The 27,221-nt window shown below is 41.3% G+C and overlaps 1 protein-coding gene across 10 annotated transcripts in view; it reads right to left on the bottom strand.

Annotated features, from left to right (window-relative positions):
- HTR2C (5-hydroxytryptamine receptor 2C) overlaps positions 1-27,221 on the bottom strand; it is a 242,885-nt gene that overhangs the window by 13,601 nt on the left and 202,063 nt on the right. For 9 of the 10 annotated variants that reach the window (XM_026848397.1, XM_026848405.1, XM_026848401.1 and 6 more), the window contains one exon: positions 3,208-3,408. The exons of the other annotated variant lie outside the window; for it this stretch is intronic. In XM_026848397.1, the coding sequence (XP_026704198.1) occupies positions 3,208-3,408 (201 nt within the window). The remainder of the gene's footprint in view (positions 1-3,207; positions 3,409-27,221) is intronic. 10 annotated transcript variants of the gene reach the window in all.

Genomic DNA, 27,221 nt, shown 5'->3' with positions numbered 1-27,221 from the left:
AGCAATTATTTGGGGGTTGCTAAGCCTAGAATTTCTGCTCCATATCCTTGAGTGCCATCTACTGTCCTTCTGTAACTGAATACCTTAGATGCAAACCTCCTGCTTGCAAAATATTTCTGCCACCATGCCCATGCTTCTTCTGACCAAGAACCAATATATCTTTCATTACAGGAGAAGTGTCAAGTCAGGGTTTGTCACAGTGGAAACTTTCACCGTGGGACCCTGAAAGGTGATAGAACAGCACCTTCAGTGGCTTTCTCAAGGAAGTGATTTGCTAGTGAACGCTATTACATATGCGGTAATCCCAAGGAAATCTGTGAACATGTGAGCAAACCACTGCTTTCTCAAAAACTCAGCATAGTAATCTGTGCACATGCAACCTGCCCCACTTAAAAGGCAACACAATGAAGAATCACTGTCCTTCCCTGAAGCAGAAGTGGAACAGAATTCATCCGGTATGTAAACAAGATTCAAATATTTAATTAAGTAAATCTAATAGAGATCTAGAAAATGCATGTATTGCCAGTCAGTCCTATACTCTGTAGGAATAACCTGCTGAACCATGGCGAGTGTGAAAAAAACATCCTGATTGCACCCAGAAGTGTTCAGTTATCCACCAGTATTCTTGTAGTGGTATGACCCAGACTTACCTGTGGGAAAATTTTGCCAATAACTTTCTTTTAACTGAGGAATCGAATTTAGAAATGAGATGAAGCAAACAAGTGCAGCTAAACTAGACCAAGTTACTTAACTGCTTGAGCTCTTCTCAAATCTTGAACAATACTTGAAAAATAACATTTCAGTAGCCTTTATCTTCCAGTACAGTGGTTCAAAGTCTGGAGTCCCACTCCCTCTACTGTCAACCTTAATTGCCCAGCTGTTCTTCCCCACTTCTTCCCCCTGTTATCTGACAATACTTAGATGTTTCCCTGTTTTGCCAGGCCATAGAAACTCTGGAGACTCCTTTCACAGGCCTGGAAAATAATTTTCTGAGCAGGACTAGCTGTGGAAGCTTCATTGGCATATAAGCCAGACAGCGTGGTGCCTGCTGGAAAGCCCGTTTCTCCATCAGTGGCACAGGAGGAGATGTGTATAAGAGACAGAGCTGTATCTGCATGAAAGGGAATGAACAAAACAAACAAAGCCCAGGCATGCTGTACAGCCTCTCAGCTCTGATCCCAGCAAAGCAGGTCATGCAGGTACAGCTGTAACACATCTCCCCTCCCAGCCTGGGGAGGGCAGTCCCTCACTGCGTTGTGCACCGCAGGCATCCCGCTGAGCGACTGCTCACAGCTTCTTCCTAAAGACTGTAGGATGCTGGGGAATAAATGCAGCACCCATTGCCTTATTGAGGGCTGATGAGCCATGTGCCTGCAAAACAAAAGCGCCATTTCATCTCCTTTCCAAGCTACAGCAACACAAAGGCACCTTGCCTATCCTGGCTCATGTCCTTTTGTCCTTGGGGGACAGTAGAACCCATAATGTTCCTATTTTCCATTGTCCTGAGCCTACTCCCCACCCAGTAACTTCAGAAAGAGGGAGGACTATGACGGTCTTTACCTCTATTTGGTCAGGGCCTTTGCTTACTAGTCTTTTTACTCAGCGAACCATGCATGAAGTACTCCTTGCCTTACTTTGCTCCATGGACACATACTCCAGACCACAATCTAGCTCTCAAGGCACTTGTACAGGCAGCCACATTCAGCACTACCCAAAGTTTCTAAGGCTATGTCTGCAACATGTAAAGCAACACAGGCAAAAATCTGCAAGTTAGCTCCAGAAATGGAAGCAAAACAGTCTTACTGCCCAGGTTTTGCAATGTGCTACTTAATGCTGCTGAGAGGTTTATACGGCTCTGCTAGGGCAGGGTACGGGCTACTCCCTCTGCGTTACGGTGCAACACAGGGCGCGGGTTCAGTGCCAACTCTGAACTGCCTGTGCAAATCGAGCCCAAGCATCCTGCACGTGAAGTTGTTCTCATGTGACAGCTTATGCACTGAAAGCAGCAGCTTGCTTTCCTATGCCGAACAGGTAGCACAGAGAATTTAAAATAATAATAACAATCTTAAATGAATTGATTAAACCCAATCTAATTTCACTGTGGATCTATTACCCAGAGGAACTGTAGCAGGCCTGTGGCACATGAAAATTTGTTTCTAACAGATATTATTGTTATATTTATGAGGAGAGAAGGTATATTTCCCCTATTTTTTTTCTTTTTCCATAGCCTTTTTCCATGGGAAGCTTCTTCAAAAGTGGCCCCTGCAGCACTCAGACATACAGTAAAATTTTCCACTTCTAAAGCAGCAAAACCCAAGAGAAGTTCAAGTACCCAAAACATGCTTTTCTTTGCAGTACAGCACTGGAAGTCACAACCACTTTATAAAAGAAAAATGTTAAATCTTTGTAAGACTGAATTATATTCAAGCAAAAATGCAATGGAGCAGGGGGAAGTAGTCATACAATTCTTCTGACCCTGCCCCAAATGTCTCTTTTATAAAGCACATTGAAAGAATTCCCCCCCAAATGTTTTTCTTCACATTACTCACATTACTGTTATCTTGCTATCATTTTGCCTTTTCTTCCTTATTTTACTGATGCTTTATTTATCACTTTTTATCAAAGCGATACAAAAGTGTCTTCTTTTATACTCCTCATTTACTATGACTTCAAACTTGCTAGCTCAGTACTAGCAGCAATCCAGCTGTGGCAGAGTATAATATAGGCTATAAAGTCTGCACAGGAGCAGTAAATACCTCACGGTTAGTCTGCCTTCAATTCTGTGCTGCTTCACTGAAACCGCTATCAGAATTTGAGCAAGTTTAACTGCAGCAACTGCAGTGAAGACATGTCATTTGTACTGGCTGGGTTTTCCTTCAGGAGTCTTTGCTAATGCTATTTTCTGCTTTGTTTACACAGCAGTTTTATAGTACCATTTGTCTGTGTTACCGCTGTTATCGGCATATTGATATGTACACAGCAGCAATGCTTCAGCATTGAAAGCGATGGTATTCGAAAAATGACTAATTATTTTGGTCACTGACCAACTGCAATGTAAGACTTCTATTTCCCAGTAATCATTTATTATATTCAGGCATGCAGGCCAGGTAAATTAAGTTGAGTATCCTCTTAAAAATCCTAAATGAAAATTGGAGTAACACTATTATTCATTAAGACATAGTTAAGATCGTGAGCCGCATTGCTTACCTATGGATATGGTCCAAACTGCAGCAATTTTCATAATAGCCTTGGTGCGGGAATTGAAGCGGCTGTGCTCAATGGGATTGCGTATTGCTACATACCGATCAAGAGAGATGGCACAGAGATGCATAATAGATGCAGTTGAAAAGAGCACATCTAGGGAAATCCACATAGGGCACAACTGTTTAGGCAAAGGCCAAGCATAATCTGAAACATAGAGAGAAAAGAAATGAAAGGAAAAAAGAAAAGGAAATAATTTGGGAAGCTAGGCCACCATTTCTGAGAAACTGTTGGGATATTTAAACTCCACAATACCATTAAGGGGCACGTGCATGAGAAGTGGATAGAGAAACCTCTCGTGGGGCCTCTCTCTGGGCAGTCCCTGGCTCTGGACACTCCATAAACCCATAGCCAGTTCCCACACATCTGTTTTCCATGACCAGTAGCTAAAAGCAAAGGAACATTAATTTGGCAGAGCCTCCAAAGTGACCATTCCAGCTCTGTTCCTCTCTCTTAACCTTTCCCACATATCTTTACAAAATCAAACATTACATTAATTATCTCCTCATTACATTCTTTTCATGGATTACATAGTGCTATATGGCATTAACTTCACTCTGATCCTTTCTGAAGCTCTCTTGATATCTACTTCTCAGCTTCTGTCTGCTGAGGAGAAAGGTAGCAGACAGTTTTTCTGCACAGTCTAACAACTAGCTAAATGATGCTACTTCACCTTAAATATTCTCCCTAGGCAGTGTGCCTTAATAAAAGAGGAATACTTGCCCCTTTACAGAGCAGCTGAAACTTGAAAACCGTTTTGAAGGTAGACAGAGATGAGTGTTATTCTTTACAGAAACATATGCCAGCAAACTGAAGAGACTAGATTGTTACATGTGACAGCAGCTGGTATGCAGCTGATTTGGGTGCCTGCATTTATAAATCAGTTTACCCCGTGCTGAAGTATAGCTTGAGAAAGATCCTCAAGGGACACTGGTATTTAAATTAAAGCTCAGAGAAAATTGATTTGTGAGTGATACTCCCATGTTAATGCCCAGAGTGGATTGCATGAGATCAATAACATGTCCTGCCAAGCTCTAGGCTTCTAACACCCTTATCAAAACAAATCAACAATATCTATAGCAGCTGAAAACATGAGCGACTCCATAATAGTTGAATAATGAGATATTCTTGTGTCTTTATTCAGAGCATGGATATCTAAAGCAATCTTGAGGTTTACCCCAAACATCAGAATCGTCACTCTGCAGAATCAATGTTATATTAAGAATGATGCAGCTCCATCCTACTGATCTTGAATGGAAAGGGAGAAATGTTAGTCTCAGAAAGCGTATTTTGAAACAAATTACCCAGCCAAGAGACACCCCGGATATCCTACACGCAGAAACCTGAGATGAACTGAACCAGAGCCAATTATTATGAATTGTCCCAGCAAAGCCCAGGAACCCTTCACAAAGAGTACAGCAGAACGAGGTGGACACATTAGCTCATTTTACCAGTGGGAAGCCACAGAAGAAGAGCTAAGTGACTCTCAAAATTCACACAAGACCTCAGCTCTAGGGAGATAACCCATTTAATTCAGCAAATTTACACCACCCCTACTAGATGGGCTGTAAGTGGACTGAAATCCAAAGCAGCAAGCATTTAAGAGGTCCTTGTCAAAGGGAACTAAGTAAAGCACTTCGTGGCTGAAGCATCTTTAAAAGGCATCTCTGCTGTACAAATGAGTTGAACTTGGTTAAATTATGACTCAGCCCGTTCATGAAGCTACCATCAAATCCTGCTCCTCCTGCTCTCATTCACACTTTGCAATAGCTTAGGACATCAACCTGTAATTGAGCTCAGAGCTCCAGCTAAGCACACCTCTGATTTGCTGGGTCTTTAGTGATGCCTCAGTGAATGCTCCAGGGAAGAACAAGCCTCATCTCCTTCAAGTGGTACCCGTGCTCCCTGTAGAGCCTCAGGCTTTTGCTGCCAGCCCAGGCTAAAACACATTCAGTCACGCTTTATCCCTCATTACTTCTCCCTCTGAGTTGCAAGAGGCAGCTTTCTGATGCAGGCTGAAATGAGGTATGAGCACAAGACCTGGAGCAAAGCACCATGTGTGGGGCGATTGTGACTGCAGCAGCCTCTGGACAGGGGGACAGTGATGGTGATGGCTGCTCTCCCCATCAGGCAGATGTCCAGGAAACCTCTGGTGTCTCCAGAAAGGGATGCCAGGCCTCCAGATTCAATCCAATCTAGGGCACTGCAGTGGGTACAGTCTGATTCTTGACATTTGCTAGACCTGGAGGAGGTTTCTACAGCAACAACCTTTCCAGCATTACTGAATGATGAATAGCCTCTCGTGCTCCTTCATTTGAGCTACCTGCATACCTCCCATGACTGATTCCTTCTGAAACAACTTCTGCTATTGATGTGAACTAGGCAACAGCATCACAACCAAAAAATTAGCAGAAGCAAAAGCAACGGTTGAACATTCATAGCCATGGTGTGAGGTTAGTAGGTGTTGCCTGCTGTCAGCCCTGGCACTACAGGAACTACGGTCACCAGCAGATCAAAGTAACACTGCGCAGAATTACTGCCTGGGCAAACTGTCAGGATGTCTTTGAAGATAAAGGTGATAGAAGAACTCTCCTAATGGCTAATCCATTTAGTCTTTACTGTCCCAAGGCACTGTTATGTTTCTAGCTGAAAAGGCTGTTATATGAAGAGACATTTTACTCTCTCAGGAAGTTTCCTGAAATGATCTGTAATAATAAAATGTCACTCTGGAAATTTGTAGAATGGCAGCTTGTAACACACAGACTATACCTTGATAGGAAGTGCATAATATATCTCAAAATGCAATTACTTCTAAGAAAGCACGGTGTGTACATTTGAAAAACACCTACACAGCCTACAAAGCCAATAATTTGTAAAAAAGCAAAAGTTTATTCTAATTCTGTTTCTAATAAATGTACAAAACATAGGAAATGTGCCCTGTGACTGTGCCAAGATGCAAACAAGGATTAAAAAACAATTCTGTTAATGTTGTTATACCTTTGAATCTTATCCTCAGAAATACCCCATCTGCAGAAAGTAACGTTTCTCTAATTTGTTCTATTTTATCTCATTTCAAAGAATAGCAATTACCATATATTTAGAAGTGCAGATGACTGAATGAAATGAATTCTTGGACCCCAGCACTTCTAAGCTTTAGTAATTGCATTTCCAATAGAAAGCATGCATCTCAGTCCAAATTTGGCTCCAGAAAGAATAAACCAGTACTAAACACCTGGGTAAGCAAAACCAAAATTCTTTGCAAGAAACTCTTATTTTTGTACCTTGAATTAATCTGTGCCCTTAAAATCAGTCATATATTTACTGCACTGCTAGACCAGATAGGAGAGTGCTGAAGGGAATTAGATGAATCCAGAAGGTCAGAACAAAAGGCGGTATTTCTCTACCCAGCGTGTAATCAAACTGCAGATTTTTTTGACTCCAGACATTTTATGGATGCTAGAAGATTACACTGGACAAATTCAAAGAGAAAAGCATATAGAAGAGCATTGCAATGATACTACTTTTAGATCAGTGTTAATTTCTGTCTCTGATCAGTGTAAAAAACTGGAAGGAAACTTCTACAGAATGCCTGTGTGCCTCCAACACTTTATAGCACCTCATGGAACCTGAGATGCTGTTGTCCTTCAGTGGAAAAATGGGTCAAATGCTCATATTTAACCTGGAGTCACGGTCCATGGGTGGGTTTTCATCTCCTGTACTGGGATAAAAAAGCAAACCACAGTTCCTGCATGTCACTGAACAGCTGAGATGGGCACAAACTGTTGGCAGCAAAATACAGAAACTCAACAGCATTTTGGCGAAGTCACAGGCCATCTCAGTGTGTAGCTAATCTGCTGTCGGATGAGAGTTCCCTTAAATTTTTTGTGCTTTCCATCAAGAAAGATGACAACAATGAAATGTAATCACTTTTGTCAGAGGTTTTATGTATATGGGTAAAAAATGTTGTATAACACTAGTATTACGGTCATTGTGCTGTTCGCTGAGCAAGAGTCAAAATTACCAGCCACTGCAGCAGGAGGTGACTGAATATTCAAAACACAGCAAATGGAAGCAAAATTAATTATGTCAAATGGTAAAACAGAATTACTTCAGATTGTAAGAGAAGGGCAGAACTGAAAAAAAAAAAAGTTAGAACGTGTGGCTGAAAAGAAACTGTGGGACCACAGAATAGACTCCCCAAAGCCTCAGACAAAATCTCATGAGTTTTACCCAGCTTTCTGTGTTAAGCTGGAGTAGACAGGAGTTGTGTGTACACAGACAGACAAACACACCCCACGCTACAAATGAACTGGCTCACTATATTTACATTTTTAAAAATGACTATTGCTTGTGCATATTTACTACTTCTCCAGCACAATCTGGCCCAGGATACCTCCTGGGAATATGCAATGTAATGCTCAGGACAAATTTGGAATAATAGTGACAAAATACCTGCTTGCACCACAATAAAGCGAAGAGTTATGTAAAATTCATCCCTGTAGCTTCAGAAATTTTTCATGGCAAACTCACAGTAAGCTGCAGCAATCATTTCTTTTCCAACCATGAACAGGAATTTGGAAAAGGCTTCAGAACACATTTGTTGTGTTTAGCCAGAGCTGTATCAGGATGATGAAAAGGGTAAAACCCACCCTCCACAATCACACTGAAAGAATAAGGGTATATTTTGTCTTTTAGGCTCATGATGACATTTTATATATATATACATACACACATACACACACACACGCACACACATATATATAATGTATATATACATATTCATATATGTAGAACAAAAAAAGAGCTAAAAGGTGCAGAATAAGAACTAGAGATGCTTATCTGTTCAAATACAGCCTCTTTTAACATTGTTCCTTGGCTTGGCCAAAAACTAAAATACATCTAATATTTCTCCTTTTGAAGTTCTGATATTTACTGTCTTTACATTTCGTTTTAACTACTAGTAGGCCTTGAATGAATTGAACTGAAAATGGTAGGAAATCATTATGTCTGAATGAATCTTAATCCCAGGACAAAGCACAAGTTCCCCGCAGTTAACATGGCAACACAGCACATGCTTGAAACACCTCTTGATCATCCTCTAGGTGCCACAGATCTGTTCCAGGCCATTCACCGCTCTGCGTAGAGCTCTGACTCTCAGAAAGGTCAATGACAAAAATCCGGACGATGCCTCACCTAATTCCCTGAGAAGCGAGGATGTGGCCTTTCAAAATGAGCAGAGTGTAATACTCAACAGCAGCATTCACTCAGGATGCCTTGCTGTAACTCAGAGCAGCGTGCAGACCATGGCTAACAGCAGCCCAGAAGACATACCCAAAAGATGTCACCTTCTGGTAGATTCTGCAGCTTTTGAAGATTCTTTCACACGTTCCAGGGAAATCCACTGTTGTGGCCTGGGAAAAAAAAAAAAAAAAAAAAAATCCACTGCTAAAAATCTTGCACCTACTGCAGCTCAAGCTGCCAGTATCTCCTTTTCAGTTGCAGCACGGCAGGCCTCGGATCTTTTGTATTCCTGACTCCAAAACCCGCGGAGTCAGCCTCGGGTCTGCCCTGGCGCTCTCCAGGTAGGGCCATTCGCCCTGGCTGCGGCGTAGAGCACGTTCTGAACTTCTTGTCCTGCCCAGACCTACCGCGTGAACTGCCTCCCGATTAATGTGTTCAAAGGCTTCTTGTTGCTCAGGGCCCCATTTAAAACCGTTCTTCTTCCAGGTCACTTGACAGAGAGGGTTTACACTCTGACTGTCATCTGGAATGTGCATTCTCCAGAAACCCACAAGGCTTCGGCAAGCTTGTGTTTCCTTTTTATTAGGAACGCTCTGATTGCACCATTAATGTATTGCAACTGAAGCATTTTATACTAACCAGACCTTCCAGTATTAATTTTAAAGTTTCATAGCTGCCACAGGCTTTACAAAAATAGAAAGCAATTACATACAGTTTTAACATTACTGCATTGCATTATCCCAAGGGAATGAAATAATTTAAATTATTCTCTTTTCTTCTCTCTTATCTAGGAAGTAAAGTATTTCTTAGCCTGAAATACCACATCAGTAAGTGTAAAGCTATCTCTTTTTTTGCTAATTTACTTCTTTCAGATTTACATAGACAAATGACTCTGAGACATCCGTATCCATGACCCTGAGAGTCACACAACTGAGACTGCTGAAAATCTCCATCACGCCTGAATAGTACAGAACGTCTTGCTTGACCCCCCACAGTCCTCAGGGATTACCAGAATGTCCACAGACAGGATCATGTGTGCAGCCAAGCTTCCTGGCAAGAGGAAGAGCTGATCTCAAGGGCACCATCAATAGAGTGGAATTTAATGTTTTTCTGACATGTTGAACTCCTGGGTGCTGGGTTACATGAGAACTTGTGTTTACTTTTAAGTTTCTAGCCTGCGTGTTTCTAGAGGAAAAAACGGCTATCTGGATCCCTTAAATGGCACATATTCTAGCGCAGCCAAGCACAGGGACATAATCTACACACAAAGAGTGAAGATGCCTTGTAGAAGGACTGTATTCTCGAATGCTGCACGTCCAGAAAGGCTTGGGGGACCCAACAGATGCTCAGTGGAGGACGGGCTCTCAGGTGATATGGTAGCTAAGAGGGTGAAGAGGTCACCAAGTGAGAAAAGGAGGGTGGCACCGGGTCCAGATGTGGTGTTGGTGAGACCACTGCTCGCATCCTGCACTTGACTTGAACCTCTGCACCTAGATGATATGATTTTGCTCTAGTGCAATAACACACAAAGGATTTACTTTAGTCTGTTCCACTGATCACCTCCAAACAATTCCTGACCTTCTGTTTTCCTCTGAGCCATTTGCTTTTCACCTCGTAAAGCCATCAGCATGGCACAGGTGGCCCTGAGGCTGGGAGCAGGCAAATGGGCACAGAACAGTGTGGTCTCCTTCAGAAACCCCCCACCGTCAAGTGAAACCCTGGCACAGTTGGATGTGCTTCCAAAGGTCTTTTGGTTCTCGCCTCACAAGTTATAGCAATTAATTGATGTGACTGTGTTTTATTGCAAATTAAACAATTGGACCCATTACGGCGTTCTGGGAATTTTAAATAACTGTGTTAGATTTTGCTTTCTATCCAGTATGGCAACGACTTGCTGTATTCACAGGACTTGTAAGAAGCAAATTTAAAGCCAGAATTGATGTAATTATCTGATCTAGGGAAAGGTTACTTGAGTATTGTTAAATATTTTAAATGCAAGGAGCTAGCTTTATCCGTACTATACTTAAAACAATCCTGCTAATAAAGTGGGATGTTTGCTAAGAAGACAACATAGAGAATGCTGTTGCCATCCCAAAGGCAGCATCTCTTCTCAGAGAAATAACAAATTATTCTGCTGCAGTCTGTCATTCCATGAATCCATATGTTACATTCATCTCTTCATTTATTGGCGGAGACTAAAACTATGTTTGAAGTCAGAGGAAAAATTTCTAGGCTCAATAATGTTCTGCTCAAGTTTAAGCATCTGTAGCTGAATCTGAAATTTTTACATTGGGTGATATGGACAGTTAACTGGGCAACGGTACAATTAATTGAATTACATCACCAACATCATAGAAAGGGTTCCTTACAGCATCTTAACTCCAACAGATATATGATCTCTTCACACAATTCTGAGATAGAAGTTCTTCACTTTTGTAAACAAAACCAGAGTCTAATAAAATATTCACAGCAGTAAACATTTTCCTTTTACTGATGTTCTGTATGTCAGCACAATGGCAGGACAGTGGCCTCTAATTTCCTTCATGCAGGTTATGGATCAGCCTTCATCTGTTATCTAAACAACTAAGAGCAGTTGAACCAATCATACTGGAAAATAAGCCCACAAGCTAACACGGACCCCAAATGAATACCCTCTAAATGTAAAAATAAAAATATTTTCCAAAACACTGTTTCCTAACAAAGTGCACAAACATGTGACAATAACAGGTGGTTTTCCCTAGTTTTGATGAAATTGAAAGAGATCCATCATCACAAAAAATAACTGCCAAAACATACAGATCATCCGAGGAAACTAAAATTCAGAACTGAAAATGATGTGGCATTATTTGGATTACAACTGGCTGCTGAGCAGTTGCCTTAGTCGGAACAAAGAAGTCATCTGCTCAAACCAAACAATATCAAATAAAGTTTAGACTATGGCTCAACCCTAGGACTGGCTCTAAGGATAGTGAGAGGCCACAAAACCATACAGAGGGGAATTTTTAGGTCTTTAGTTTGACTTCAGCATAACTCTGTGGCAATTCAGACATCTGTGCCATCCTGACAACTGTGTGGGAGCCTACCTGGGATTAATCCTCTCTCAGCTTGGTCTCCCTCCTGTCAATGCAGCTGAATAAACTGGCCTCTGAATCCTGATAAAACGTCTGATTTTGGAAAGAACCATAATAAAGATTTCCTTCATTTGATGTAAAGGGTTCCGTAATCAGAGAGCACACACTTTTGTCACCTTTAACTAACCAATGCTTTAACTAAATATTCCAGGAAGATGGCCAATTTGTTGAGAATTTATTTACTTACTCTAAACACTCTTCTACTAATTGCTAACATTAACTTTGAGCATACCAATGCAGATGTCTTCAGGAGTTTTGTTAGTCTGGTCTACCTTGCACGCCCCGTCAGTAGTTTTTTCCCTCCTCTCTGTAGGGGAAAGTAAAGAATTGCATCTGGGAATATAAAACAATGTGAGGACAGAGCAAGATCTGCAGTTTGAAAAGCAGCAGTGATTTTGCCTCCCATGTGCTCACAGGTTGCTAGGTGTGACCAGGATGGCACCATTGTTTCGGCCCTCGTTCAGCACAGTGCTATGCTTGTGCCAGCCTAATGCCAATGGAAAGTGCAGCCTACACTGCTCAAATGCTTGGATGAATTTAGTTCAGTGAGTCAGCTTTCCTTCTTACTGTACAGTGTACCTTCCTCAACAGCAGGAAAGCCATTAGGGACAGTAGGTTAATTGTCTGGCTGAACTTCATGCCAGTGTGAGTCACAGTTTTCTTGTCTGATGAGGTTAGAAGCCACTACAAGTAGTCACTGAGACTGATAATGGCAAGAAATCACTTCAAGAAAGGGAAATAAGCCATATTTTGGTTATGCTCAGAGATGTTTATTTCCATTTCTGATACTCTTCAGAGTAGAGGACTTGAAAAACGCATTCCCTGTTTAGCATCCTCCAAACCAGTGGGCATCTCTGATTCCTCATGATTGTGCAGGTAGAAATGCCAGCATGACAGTGCTTCACAGAAGCCACTGTAAAAAGCAATTATTTGGGGGTTGCTAAGCCTAGAATTTCTGCTCCATATCCTTGAGTGCCATCTACTGTCCTTCTGTAACTGAATACCTTAGATGCAAACCTCCTGCTTGCAAAATATTTCTGCCACCATGCCCATGCTTCTTCTGACCAAGAACCAATATATCTTTCATTACAGGAGAAGTGTCAAGTCAGGGTTTGTCACAGTGGAAACTTTCACCGTGGGACCCTGAAAGGTGATAGAACAGCACCTTCAGTGGCTTTCTCAAGGAAGTGATTTGCTAGTGAACGCTATTACATATGCAGTAATCCCAATGAAATCTGTGAACATGTGAGCAAACCACTGCTTTCTCAAAAACTCAGCATAGTAATCTGTGCACATGCAACCTGCCCCACTTAAAAGGCAACACAATGAAGAATCACTGTCCTTCCCTGAAGCAGAAGTGGAACAGAATTCATCCGGTATGTAAACAAGATTCAAATATTTAATTAAGTAAATCTAATAGAGATCTAGAAAATGCATGTATTGCCAGTCAGTCCTATACTCTGTAGGAATAACCTGCTGAACCATGGCGAGTGTGAAAAAAACATCCTGATTGCACCCAGAAGTGTTCAGTTATCCACCAGTATTCTTGTAGTGGTATGACCCAGACTTACCTGTGGGAAAATTTTGCCAATAACTTTCTTTTAACTGAGGAATCGAATTTAGAAATGAGATGAAGCAAACAAGTGCAGCTAAACTAGACCAAGTTACTTAACTGCTTGAGCTCTTCTCAAATCTTGAACAATACTTGAAAAATAACATTTCAGTAGCCTTTATCTTCCAGTACAGTGGTTCAAAGTCTGGAGTCCCACTCCCTCTACTGTCAACCTTAATTGCCCAGCTGTTCTTCCCCACTTCTTCCCCCTGTTATCTGACAATACTTAGATGTTTCCCTGTTTTGCCAGGCCATAGAAACTCTGGAGACTCCTTTCACAGGCCTGGAAAATAATTTTCTGAGCAGGACTAGCTGTGGAAGCTTCATTGGCATATAAGCCAGACAGCGTGGTGCCTGCTGGAAAGCCCGTTTCTCCATCAGTGGCACAGGAGGCTTTCCGAGACAGCCCAGACACCTGCAGGACATGGACTTGTGAGTGGAGAGCCCCTGGTGTGACCTGCTCCACTTCTATCACCACAAGAAAGCATGAACTTTAAAGGCTCATGTTTAACCAAACCTCTCTGGGGGGAAGCATGGACAGAATCACAGTCTGAGGATGTCTGTATATTAAGCCACAGAGGGAAGAAGGCTTGTAGACTTCACCTCGGCATGTTGCAGTATTTTTTCCTTTCTCATCTGTGGAGGCCTGCAGGCTAATTCTGTCTTTAGCCCAGGAGCAGCCAGTGCTACAGCTGAGAGACTCAAGTCCTGGCCCTCCTGTAGGATTTGATTGATTCAGCCTAGCTGGGGACCAGCCTCCCATTGGGTATTATACTCAGAGAAGACTGGCTCATCCCAAGCCCCCTTACCACGAAGGAGGAAGGTGACCGTGTCACCAGCATCCAAGCATCCAAAGCAATCCTGGGAAAGCAGGAGTCTGGGAAGGCTGCGTGTGGCCAAAACTGCACTGTCCCTCTTGAGAAACATGGGGTGTCTGTACCCCTGCTCACCCCATACCCACCTGGCAGAGCTGATACACCCCCAACCAGCCTGATGCAGCGTGCTAAATCAGCCCTTTATCCCAAGCAGCCAGCTGGTCATTCGGTGCGACAGCCCAACTTGTAAAACCACATAATACAACGTTAAGGATTTGCATTATTGTAAGTATTATCGTAAGCATTTTGTACACAATTTATTACTAATAAACCTGCTCACTACTAACAGTCTACTATAAAAGACTTGAAGTTGGAATATGATTTAAGCTTGGATTATGGCGTTTTCATACTGCAGCATTTACAGCCTGTAAAATGCCAAATAATTGTCAAACTGCTGCATGAGGACACACAAAAGTCAACTCAGAACAGCTTTCTTTACAGATTCAAAGGTTCAGAAACACCTCAGACTACGCCAACACAAGTACCTTCATCCTCATATTCTGGCATTCAGGTGACATCCCTCAGCCAAAAAGAAAACAGGCAGCAACATCAATCCTCCCTACCTTTATGCCCCTCCGACAAATGATGCAGGTACGCGGTTTCGAATCCTGAGGGGGTCTGTGTCCAAAATGGCAATGCGGGATGAGGTGATCCCATTTCCCATAACAGTGTTTCAGCATTTGGAATGTATACCAGATGGGTAACATCAGAGGCAAAGTGAAACTTAACATATGACCACCATCTGGGTACAGTTGTACTCCTTTATTTTTGAGTTTTGCAGAAATTGCAGGCGTATTGCAAGTTCCATTAACTTGAAGTAGAAATTTAATTTAATATGGATAAATGAAGTGTGGGCGTACTGATATATTAGAAAGAATACTATTACCCAGAAAATTATAGTGGTCTCATGAGGTGGAAAAGGAAACTAAAGAAATGATATTTAGTTAAGTTATACCATTGGGTTTTTTGATAGACTTGTTTTTGCTTTGTAATCAAATGCAACATTATTTTATTATCATGGTTATACTATTATTACAGTGTAATCTTGCACCTGATTACAAATCAAAACCAGTGATAACTATGATAATAAAATGTGTTAACATAATAATCTAGCGAAATGTAATAAAATAAGTGTTGAGGTAGATTTAACAAATGTAAATGAGTAATATGGGTGTCGTAGTAGAACTAGTTACTCCCAAGATACAAGAGGTACTTATGCCAATATGGACTGGAAAAAGCTTGGAAAAGTTATTATGAAAAGTAAAGTAAGATGTAAAGGGTATGTTTGGAGGACTTAATTTTGGAAGTTGTTTTTCCTGTGTTCATCCTTGTTAACATCAACTTGCCATGTTATATCAAAAATATAACCTTGTTCTGCTGTTGTGTGTCTTGGATGCAGACAGCTAGATAGATTTTAGCAGTAGACTCATGACTTCTGTCTTCTGTTTTGTTAAAATACAATCTCTCCATTCATTTCAGATCAGTTGATCAGAAGGAATCAACAAAAGCTTAACTGGCAAATGCAAAATTCTACCCACAAGTTCAAAATTTACATAGAGGAATGAGAAGTAGTTACCATTCAGAACAAACATGCGGACATAAGGACGGAGCTCTGCTGCCTTCTAAAAACAGCCATCAATATTCATAGGTGTCAGACATGCATTTACAGTCTTCTGCATCCCAGTGGGTGTCAAATAGGTATGGTAACAGCCTGTCATACAATTTCCATATCTCAACAACACCAAGACCTTTTTCTACAGCTGCTGCCTCTGATTTGGGATAGAAATAGACATTTATAAAAACAAGTGAAACACCCAAAACTTACCTAAAATAAACACATTGCAAAATATATTATACATCAGAAAGTGGAAATGGATTGGTCAGGGTAACAACTGGTCTGTCTTGATAACTCCAGCACAGCTGGAGAAGAGAGCCTGCTGCCAACATGCCAACAGGAACAGAAAGCAAACCAAAATAAGAGTCAATAGAACCTGATCAGCTTTCCTGCCTTGCCTATAAAATCTCACACCTGAGAGTTGATAGAGGAACTAGGCATTTCATGTTTGTGCATTACTTGTTGAACTTTGTAGTCCTGAACCGTTTTCACCTAGGACCCAAGACGGCATCTCAGAGGAGAGATTCACTCATTAAACCCACTGCTGGCACTGTGCTTATCAGAGTTCCTGCAAGAACAGTAGTCTTCCAACAACAAGACTTATTACAACCAGAAAACATGAAGGAGGCTGGAAAAATTGAATATATATTTGAAACTAATGCATGATACCAAAATGTTGATATAGCACATATTGGTAATTCACAGCCTAGGCTCTGTGACAGGCTCATGCACAAATTCCCCTCATCTCATTAGCATCTTTAATGACAATTTTGGCAGAAAAGCTAGTGAGGATCCATTCTATTTCTCTTGTGAGATGTCCATTCAGAAAAGGGTTGTATTGCATCAATGAGGCAGTGTGCAAATTAGTGCAAAGCAGAGCAATTGGCATGTGGCCCCTCTTCCATCAATGTAATTTCCATTTAATTACCATGCAAGCAGATGAATTACATCAGAGCCTCTCTCCCAGCATGTGCTGATAAACCACAAAGTGGGAACTTAATGCTACTCTGACCATTTGGTCTCAGGGAAGCAAACTAACCTACAAGGATATTTGCACATATTTTGCTGAATATTAGACAACTCTAGAACCAGAATTTCAAGGGAAATGTCACGTGAACTGGAGAGACATTAAAATCATAATTCGCTGAGTAGAATTTAATGATACCAATTCAACAGACAAATGTGAAAGCAAGTAGAAGAAAAATCTGAGTTAATTCTGAGTTAATTGACCCAATCCTGGAAACATTCATAATTCAAACCGATGTATTACACTGATATATTTGTCTTACAATATATCTAAGTGCTTTTCAGACATTTCACCTTGCTTCTCTGTATTTCTTTACATCTTGTGTAAAGCAGCTGTCCATATATGTATTGGCCTGCATAATGGCAGTGATGTTTCCATATTTTGAGCTCAAAGACTAGGTTGGCCCATTACATACACCTCTTCTAAAAATGCACTAGTCTGTTCCTTGGGGTCTTAGCATGTCACCATCACTCAGGTTGAGCCCTGAGGCAAAAAATTATGATATTATGGTATTAATCACATAAAGGACATTAAGGTTACCATATGCTGAAAAGAAACCATATTTATTTTCACAAAATGCTGCCCATAACACAATACAGTAAAAGCAGCAAATGTGATAGGATGTACACAAATATATCATCTATCTGCATGCAACAACAGACTTCCTGAGTGAATACAGGGCATAATTTCCAAACAGAACAAGCATGAAAGAGTTTTTCAATTACATGTTAAGCGAAGACTGAGTACAGAAATACAGCTGACCATCCTTGGAGTCCTTCTGTGTTTCCCTTTACGTTCTCCAATATCTGAAGCTACAGCCAGCACAGGAAAATGAGCCATATGTTAATCTTTACAACAGACTGCAAGTAGGACCGTTCCTGGAAATTATAACTGCTCATTGGCAAGTGCTGAGAAACACATGCTACTAACTAGTTCTTCATCCCAGTTTCACTCTGCTGGGGTGAGTGAGAAGAGATAGCAAGTTCTCAGCATGAGATAATACATCCTGGATATTTGGTGTGTTAAAGTGTTTCTAGATTTAGCTGCAGGCACCTTCTAGGATGGAAAGTAAGGGCTTTTATGGCTAAGAGAAAACAGAAGTAAAAGTAATAACTAATATGGGAGGTTTGAGATGGACAGAATGGATGAAGCCATTGAGATGCACTCCTCTGTCACAGCTTAGGCCAGGCTCAGTCACATCTGTGACTCCAGGTCACACATATGATGATTCTAAATGGAGAATATTTTATATCTCACTTTCCTACATTAATTTAATGTTTTGTTAAAGATTAAGAGGAGTTGCTATTCTTTCCACTCTGCTGGTTCTGTGGAATTTACTATTTCTCTCTCTTTTTCTCCTTTAAAAAAAAATAAAAATCGTGCTGTTTACAAAAATCAATAGAAGCAAATGTCAGTTCACAGGCAGCTCCCCTGCTCTCTGAGCAGATGCTGCTTGAGCACCAGGCTTTGTGGTGTTGTTGGAGAGGCGGTGCACATTTTAACTGGGTCTTTCTCCAGATGGCCAACAGATTGGGGGAATGAGGGGGGCCTGACCTACAGCTGACGCTAAACTCGGGCGAGTTTTGCAAAGGGGCATCTGCGCTGGGACTAGAATCCTTATCTAAAATATCTATGTCCCTGTAAGAAGCAGATAAATATATATGTACAGTGACACAGACTAAAATGAATTCAATCTTGGTGAAATGCCTGCAATTCTTGTTAAATCCTTTATTTTAAAATTCAAGTTTCATAATAGGGGATTAAACATACACCTAAGGAAGACTCTGGGTGGCTGTGGCTCACATGGCCCCAGCACCCAGAGGGTGTGCTGTTCTTCCTGTCAGAATGAGGTTAAACCTGTCTGTGGGAAACACATTAGCTGTCTTCATTTTACTTGTTATCTTGGTGATCCACCTGGCACCTTTATAAAGCAGCAAATTTATTGCTGGAACATTTTATCATCATAGGGTCCTTCTTTTTATATATAACAATTCTGCTTTTCTCATTATCTTGTATCAATTTCTAGTTTACTACAAAGCATGTAAGTTTATATTTCTTTTCAAATAAACTCATAAAATTTAATTACAATGAGGCAACACACTTACGATACTACTACTGCATCTAAAGGGCTACTGTCATAAAAAGTAAACAAAGATTCACGCATTTTAAAGCACATTTAGCTTCACTGATCTAGAAGCAAATTGGGCATGAGAAGATTGCACTGACAGCATTAAAACTGCTGCTGTATTTAAACTGACATCAGTAACTCCTGTAAAACAAAAATGTCACTATACACACCCCAGGTTTTTGTAGCTTTACACTCCTGTGAGTTTTAAAACCCATTGCATCTTCCAAAAATTTTTAGCATAGGGATGAAATAAAAAATATAATTGGATCTAAATCTTTATTTGCATTAAATAGTAGCATTTAAATGTATGTCATCCGAAATCATTCTAATAAGTCATACTTGAAAATAAAAGACTTATTTTGGATGGGAAATTCTCAATTGCACTGAGCAGGCAAGACATGCCCGTCCAATTTAGTGTCTAAAACATGAAAGATAGCTCCCTGATCAGATACAGCATACATGGTGTGGGTAAATTAGAAAACTATAAAGCCATATGTTCAACTAGTATAAGTAGGAGTAAATCTACTGAAATCATCTACAGTATTTTAATATTTCCCTTCACCTCTCAGGAACTTAGGAGGAGGACAAAGGTGGACTCTCACAGTTTTTTCTGCCACATTTGTAGAAGCTGCATCCAAGGAAACATCCTCACTGAGATGCCTGGGTGATATTCCACATGGTTCATCTCACCTAGAACCGTTTCCATGGTGCGTTTTAGGGTGAGACCACATCTCAAGTTGAGTTGTGGAGCTGAAAGTGGTGCAAAAAACCTGCCTCCACTTAGCAAGTGCCCATGAGGCTTTGTTACAGAAACCTGCTCTCATTGCCAATGAGCTCTAGCTTTATTTCAGACCACAACCATAAATGGTTTAGAGGTGATGAGCCTAACTGACCTAGTGATGACTTCTTGTGCCCTGGTACAGCTGTGAGAGGAAATACTGACCACAGGTTCCCCTGGATAAAATTGCAAAGGGGAAGCAGCCTTCTTTATCAGCTTTTGAAGGAATGTTGCAAAGCACACTTACTTGTAAGAAGTACAAAGGTACATGGAGGCTCTGCTTTCATCACACTGCAGCGTTAGGATTTTCTATTTAAAAACTGCTTCTTGCAGGAAGTTGAGGTTGGCAGAGAGATGAATTTCTGATTTTGTAATAAGGTGCTTAGAGATTTGACATGGCTTTCTGTTGCTACACACTGACACATACAGATCTGGCTTCGGCATCCCAACAGCAGGCAGACCTGAAAGGAAACAGGTTCTGGAACATGTAAGATATGACTGCAGTAGCTCAGTGTCTTACTAACGCTGGGTAGTAAACAACAGGACACAGCAAGTCAGAAAGTCCTTTTCACTCCTGTATTCTTGTGGGATCAAGAAACTCTCCTTGGAAATCTCTTTGTAATTTCATTTTCCTATTTGGATCATGTTGCTCAGCAAAACATGATTTCTTTCTCTGAATTGAATTTGCTTCCTCTGCCTTTTAAACATTTTGATTTTTTTTAACCAAAACCAACAAAGTAAACATGAAAACCCCTCAGTCTCAGCCAACCCAGAAGAAAAGAGTTCTCTTTCCAGCAGGAAACAGAGCAAAAGAGATATGCCTTAGGGAGAACCAGCCTCACAAAGGCAATCAGAAGGAGATTTTCATCCCAGACAACATTAAGCAAGTGAATGCCCACTGAAATACACTTCAGGATCAGACCCTGCACAGGCTTGAAGCACATTTTAGTGCTGAGCTGAATGTTTCGCACTGCGCAGCATCAGGGCATCTTACTTGGACAAATGGCAGCTTGTTTCTGTTACCAGTATGTACCATAGCTTTAACAGGATAGTGGCTCATGCCTTGTGTGATGGTGCTGAACATAATAAACAGCAATGCCATGAAGGGAGCTGCATTGCAGTGGCGGAAGAGATTTCCTTAGACACAGAGGGGAGTAGCAAAGCATCTGGGACCCTTCTAGATGAAGGATGCTGCCATAGTCATGCCCAGAGCTACAGTCAAGACAGGCACGAGGAGTGTAAGGAGGGTTGGAGGAGCCAGAGAAGCGCTCTGTAAAAAGCCCTAGCCCCTCTGAACGTGCTGCCAATGTTCCCATCGACTTTAGCATGGTCAGGGTCTCCCCTGGATGCATTTTGTAGGAAGCCATTCCCTAGGTCCTCTTGTAAGCACAGGGGGATAAAAGAAAAATCACACTATGTTACTCACCTTCAGCCTGCTGCCATTGATCAATGTAAAGTAGGCAGTAACCCATTTAGAAAAAGTCTAGGGTGCTCTTGAGCATTCCTGTTTTTCATATTTTCTCCATTTAGGAAAAAAAAAAAAAGAAAGAAAGAAAGAAAGAATTTGTCTTTTCTACCCAATGGATCACCTTTAATCTCAGAAATACGGATTTATGCTTCCATGCAGCATTCTCCTGATTAGCACAACCAATTTTGTCCAGGCCTTTCTGCAAGAGGCTCTGTCTGTGTAAAAGCCTGTCAAACCCACAGGGCAAACAATGAGTCTCTGCAGCATCCCCCTCAATCTGTGAAAATAAAGGCCACAAGCTCACTTTCCTGGAGAAGGCCAGGATTAGCTCTCAGCCTGGCAGCGCTATACCATGCCAACAAGACAACTGAACAGTGCACGTGTGGCTCATTCACACCTGACACCCCCACTGCCACGCTGAGATGCCGGCACAGCCCACTGACTCAGACACACACCCTGCTCTTGAGTGTGTACCCAGGGGCTCCGCCATCCCCTTGACCTCTCTGGAGGGGTGTGGTTTAATTAAATTTAACAGAAGCTGATTCAAAGGGTGTGCAATCGATAAAAGCTCTAGCAGTCATACAACATTCTCCACAACCAGCCCTCATGATGGAAGTTACCAGAAACAGCAGCTGTTGGAAGTGTCTGTGCGGTGTTCATCTGTGCTGGACTGAGAAGCCTGAGCTCCATGTGCAGCACCATCATCCCTGGCAGACCACAGGCTAAAGGCTCCATTAACCCACAGTATGCAAAGTAGCTGGTTGCTTAACAGCAAGAGGTTAGGAAGAGCAAAAAAGCATGTTTACAAATGTGAAATGTTTATTGTTCTCTGGTGTTTTCTCCTAAAGCTGGCATATTGACAAGATCATGTCAATGGGAATGAGGACAGGGAGGGTAATAAAGAATATCTTTGCCTACAATGAGAAGCAGGCTGGAGCCAGAGCTGCACGATATACAGGCAGCACAGAAAGCACAAGAAACAGGCAGGTGGTAAAAAATTAAATAGTAACAGTTCTGCCTCTGTATCTGACAGCAGAAATTGGTCTTCAGAGTCTCATAAACTGATGCTCTACAACGTGGATTATAGCTGACCTCAAATTAGTCATAAGGACCTGGCACAAAACTGCCAGGCTATACCCACAGCAGGTAAGAAAGGTGCCATTCAAACTTTCCCTCGAGACTGGCATTGATTTACTCTGGGGAAGATCCTCTTGTCACCAGCTATCCCTTTGCTACATTATCCAGAGCTCGGCAGTAGAGGAAGCAAGATTAGAGACCTAAAGTTAAAGGTCTTCTTCTCCTAAAAAAAAAAATTTAAAAAAAAATGCGCAAGTGAACCTGAGCAATGCTGAAGTAACAGGCAAGAAGCTTGTAGGGAACAGCTAATATGTGAGTTGCTGCATCCTGGGAGCTCAGGCATAGCTGTCTCCATCGGTGTCAGAGATGGACACCCTGCTGACCATAGAAACTGGCTCCTGTTTCCCCCCAGGCTCCAGAGCTGCCCAGTTCACAGCACACACCTACAAACAGCAGACTGGATCTTACAGCTTCACAGCCCTGGAGTGCCTTTTGCTGTTTGAGCATGCTGAAGGACAGCATTTGAGTTTCTCGGTGGTGTTACAGGGTTAGAAGTTTGTTTTGATTTAGCTTTAGAATAAACATGAGAACTTTTGAAGATTTTTTTCAAGAATAGAGTTATGTTAAAAAAAAAAACCAACACATTTTCAAGACAGAAGTTCTACTTTATAGCTTGAAATATAGTCCGATACACCCTAGTGATTATTATGTTACTGGCTAAATTTTTAATTTTTGCACAACAGATCATCATGAAGCTGGCAGAATGGGGACTTGGACTCCCACATGCTGCAAAAATACTTCACCAGCAATGAGAATAATCTCATTCCTCTTCCAGCTTCCCAGAAGTGCTGTAGACATGGATACACTCTACAGAGTTTTCAGTTTTGGCAACACACCATATTTTAATAATAATAAAAAAAAATGTAATTAGCTAAAAGCACTCTGAGCAGTTTTATTTGCCATGACACACTTTGTTGGGATGCTCTGTGTCTCCAGAGCAGTGGCTGGAGAAAGGCCCTTGCTCCCTGCTTTTCTGCGACATGAGGCATCAAGTGGTGCATAGCACAACAAAGCCCAGGCTCTCACAAGCTACAGGAAAAGGGGAGCTTCACTGATTAAAGCGTTCACTTCCATAGGGCATAATGAAAAAATAACAGCATTCATTTTCAGAAAGAAAGTGCAGAGCAGTACACCTTGTGGAACGTGACCGTCATGTCCATAAGCAAAGTTAATGAAGCCTTGCTGAGAGCCCAGGAGGGACACTTGTGCATTCATTATAGCCAGTTGTTAACACCCAGTTCCCTTGTCCTACCTTGGGTAACAGATGGCAGTGCAGGCAAGTCGGAAATAAAAATATCACAGAGGCTGGGTGACAGTTACAGTTGGTTGCACCTATGCATCGTTGCCCCACAAAACTTTTCCAACTTTAGTCCCTACACATTGCACACAGCGAAGAGCACGGGCTGGTTTGGGGTTTGGTGTGGCTGTGCACTCACTCACACAGGCTGGAGGAAAGACTCAAGTCAACCTGCCAGACAAACCCAGGGGGAGATCATTGGCACAAGGAGTCACCTGCAATTCCTTCTTGTAGTGCACAGGATCTCCAAGGATGCAACTCCAACCATACTTGGGGTGCACTACCAGCAAGGCCTGCCTGCTCCTCTCCCTCCCAATATTTTGAAATATACTGCTGGCTGTCACATCCCGCTTGCCATGATAATGCTGCAAATTTACCAGCTGCTGTTGCCACACAGAGGCCTGCTAAGGGAGGGACAGATTTGTTATGAGGGAGAGAAAAGAGCTTCCATACAGAAGATTTACAGCGGATCCCACGGAATTTTTCAGGAGGAATTTACAATGCAAGCCAAGCTTTTACTAAAACCTGAATTTTTATGGGGCTGGTTCCTATTATATTAGAAGTGACAAGCTTTCTAAATCTGTCCATGCAGCTGCAGCATACACAGAAATAATAGCTCAGTTACTGATAAAGAACATTACCATCTGCCCAAAGAAGTGATGACAGGTCAAATGCTGAACACTGTTATAATTTAATCTACTAGAAGACAGACAGATCCTGCAGATGCTAGAAGTGATGCAAAACTACCTTCCAGAGGAGCTAAGGGCACTTTATCACTTCTTGCTCTACCCAACTTTATGTTGAGACACTGTTCAGAAGTCAAATCCAACTCAAAGTGATGCTTTAACGTAATTAAAATTGACAACAGTCTCTCTGCAGACAGCAGACACTTCCCTGACTTGCTTCCTTGAATTTATACAATTTATTTATGGACTATTCCCTTGCTTCCAAGCCCTGAAACCAAAATCCATGCATTGTCTTAAAAGGAGAAACTCAGCAGAAAGAAAGCCAAGACATGTTTGCCCAGGAAACTTTTCACTGTCTCCTTGCTAGACCAGAACCTCACCATCAGTGCTGTCTGTGTGTCATGTTTTACACAGCATGGCAGCAGTTCATCATGGCAGAGGTCGAGACAACCCTCCCCCAGTTTCATGGGGTGCCCATTTTTGATCTTTCTCTTAACTTGTTGAGAACTAAAACTTCAAGGGGGCTTAGAAAGGAATGTATGAAGAATCCACTTCAGTCAAGTGAATGTTCCCAGACAACAGGAACAGTCAGTGCAGATGTTACCAGTGACGTCATTTAACTGAAAATAGAAACAAGTTTAAGCACCATGTCTCTGTATCAGGGGGTAGTTGTGCCCACAAAGACACCGTTTTTTCACTTAACTGTGTCCATGGTTTGACATAATTTGGGCTTCCTCTTCATTCCCGGTCCATTCAATATTCTTAATTTGCTTTGGATTGTTGCATGGCCTCTCTGAGAGAAAGACAATATAAAAATCAAATACCTCAACCCACCATCACCAAGGGCTAAACTTTTTTTTTTTAAAAAAAACCCAAACACAACAACTTATTATTTTGAATAGCTAATATAAGACTGCAACATGTCCTCAGAAGAGTGTCCAACAGTTTTTCTATGAAATTGAGAAAATGAAAGATAGAGAAAGAAAGATGCATTCATGCTAATTTCTTCTACTTTCATACAAAGTCTTTATCTCAATGGAGAATATTGCACTAGAGTCATACTCAGCCTGCCTGTTTAGAAAGTCCCGAGGTTCAGGCTGCTCCAATTTCACCAGTTAGACCAAAAAAAAAAAAAAAAAATCCAAAGGACTGCATCCAGCTCATATTGGTACTGTTCTGCAAATATCAAATTTGATTTCTCACCTCTCATAACAAAAGAATACAAAAACCTTGAGGAGATTTTCAGACAAGGCATCAATTAAAAGACACATGAAAATAATGAGAAAGAATAAGACTAGAGCAAGTAACAACTTTTAATAAAGCAGAATTGTTTTTAAAAGTAGCAAGAAGATGAGTCTGAAGTACCATGGCGCACTATGGTTTGTATTTCAAAGTGCTTTGCACTGCTCAGATGATGGCACTTTCCCCACTAGTCTGGCTTCCAGTCTTTATTGTACAGTGTCCAACATTAAAAATTTAACAACCAAAAAAAAAAAATCCCAAGATAGAAAGCCAAAACCAAGGTACAGATAATCTCAGATGAGATCAGAAATTAGTTTAAGAAGAAATTTATGTGTATGGAGCAAAGCCAGGTTTCCATATAACAATTGAAAGCTAAAGGCTCCTACTCAAAGTGTTTTGGAAGAGGTCGATGCTAATACAAGTGACCAAATTTCATCACTGCTGAGAAAGGTCATGTAGCATCACTCCCTCCTCTTGCCAGGTATTGTCACCATCTCCAGTCCAGAGCTCCTGTGCTGATTTCAGCTCTTCAGCCTTTGACTCATTTGACCAGAAGCAATCTGTTTTCCACCAACACAAGCTAAAGCTACATAGCAAACACAGTCAGAGTGTGGAATATTTTCAGGGGCTCTGGAAAATCCTGCAAGTTAACATTTACCTGCCTCAAAACATTTTACAACCGGGGTCCCATATTCAACAGGATATGGAGAGTATCCAAGAGGCTCTTTAGTATTGCCCCTCCCCTCGCTCTAAGCACAGTTGAAACCTTGGTTAGCAGAAGAGAAGGTTTTACATGGATTCAGGGCACAACATACACAGCTTTCTTTCCCAACAGCAACACAGATATACCACAACTTAATCCCATTTGTCACATTAGGTAAACAGGCAGTTGTTCACATGGAGAAAATTCAGTAGCAGGACACTCAGTATGTGAATTAAAGTTTTCTATGTATGTAATAATCTGGAGAGAGGGTGAACAGTGATGTAGTGTGGTTTTAGATTTCACAGAATTATTTAGGTTAACTGACATTACAAAAAAAAAGCTGTGGGGACTTCAAAAGAGAGTAAATGTTTGCTGGATGAGCACATAGAATAGCAGCCAATGGATTTTACTGATGGCAAAAGGTCACAAGCTAATACATGCTGTTGGATATTATTTCATTGCACATCTCAGGTAAAAAGTGTCATTGGAGAGAAAAAAAAAATCCCTTCTCTGAGTTTATGACATAGTAGATAGTGCAAGCAGTCTAGGTGTTTCCATTCACTCTCACTCTGGCAGAATAATAAATTGGAGTGGTTACTCAGTACAAACAGAAAAAGTCATGCATTTAAAATTAACATGTATAAAAAATAATTTCTGAAAATAATGTAACTGCCATCTGTAACTTGATGTAGTCAAGATGCAGCTGAGGCCACGACTTGGCAGGATTTTTAAGATGACCGACCGTTTCTAGACACTTGAATATCATAAAGTGCTAAACAAAACCCTGAGACAGACAGATAACAGGGGTTATAATTCTCATAATACAGGGCACAGTTCAAACATCAGCCAATATAGTCTAGGAGGAAACATACCCCTTGAGAAGGCTTTTCTGTAACAGCCTGGCACAGGAAAATTGATTGCTTTGCTCAGGCCTCTGTCAGAGGCAAAATATTAGCCTAGTTGGACCTTTAGTCTGATTTGTTCTGGCAGTTATACTCCAGACTTGCTCTCCAGGATTTT

Source organism: Athene cunicularia (genome assembly GCF_003259725.1).
Source record: "Athene cunicularia isolate RWA chromosome 4 unlocalized genomic scaffold, athCun1 chr4_part3, whole genome shotgun sequence".
In the NCBI taxonomy this organism is placed as follows: Eukaryota; Metazoa; Chordata; class Aves; order Strigiformes; family Strigidae; genus Athene; species Athene cunicularia.
The sequence above is the reverse complement of the archived record's forward strand: the minus strand, read 5'-3'. Positions and strand labels throughout refer to the sequence as shown.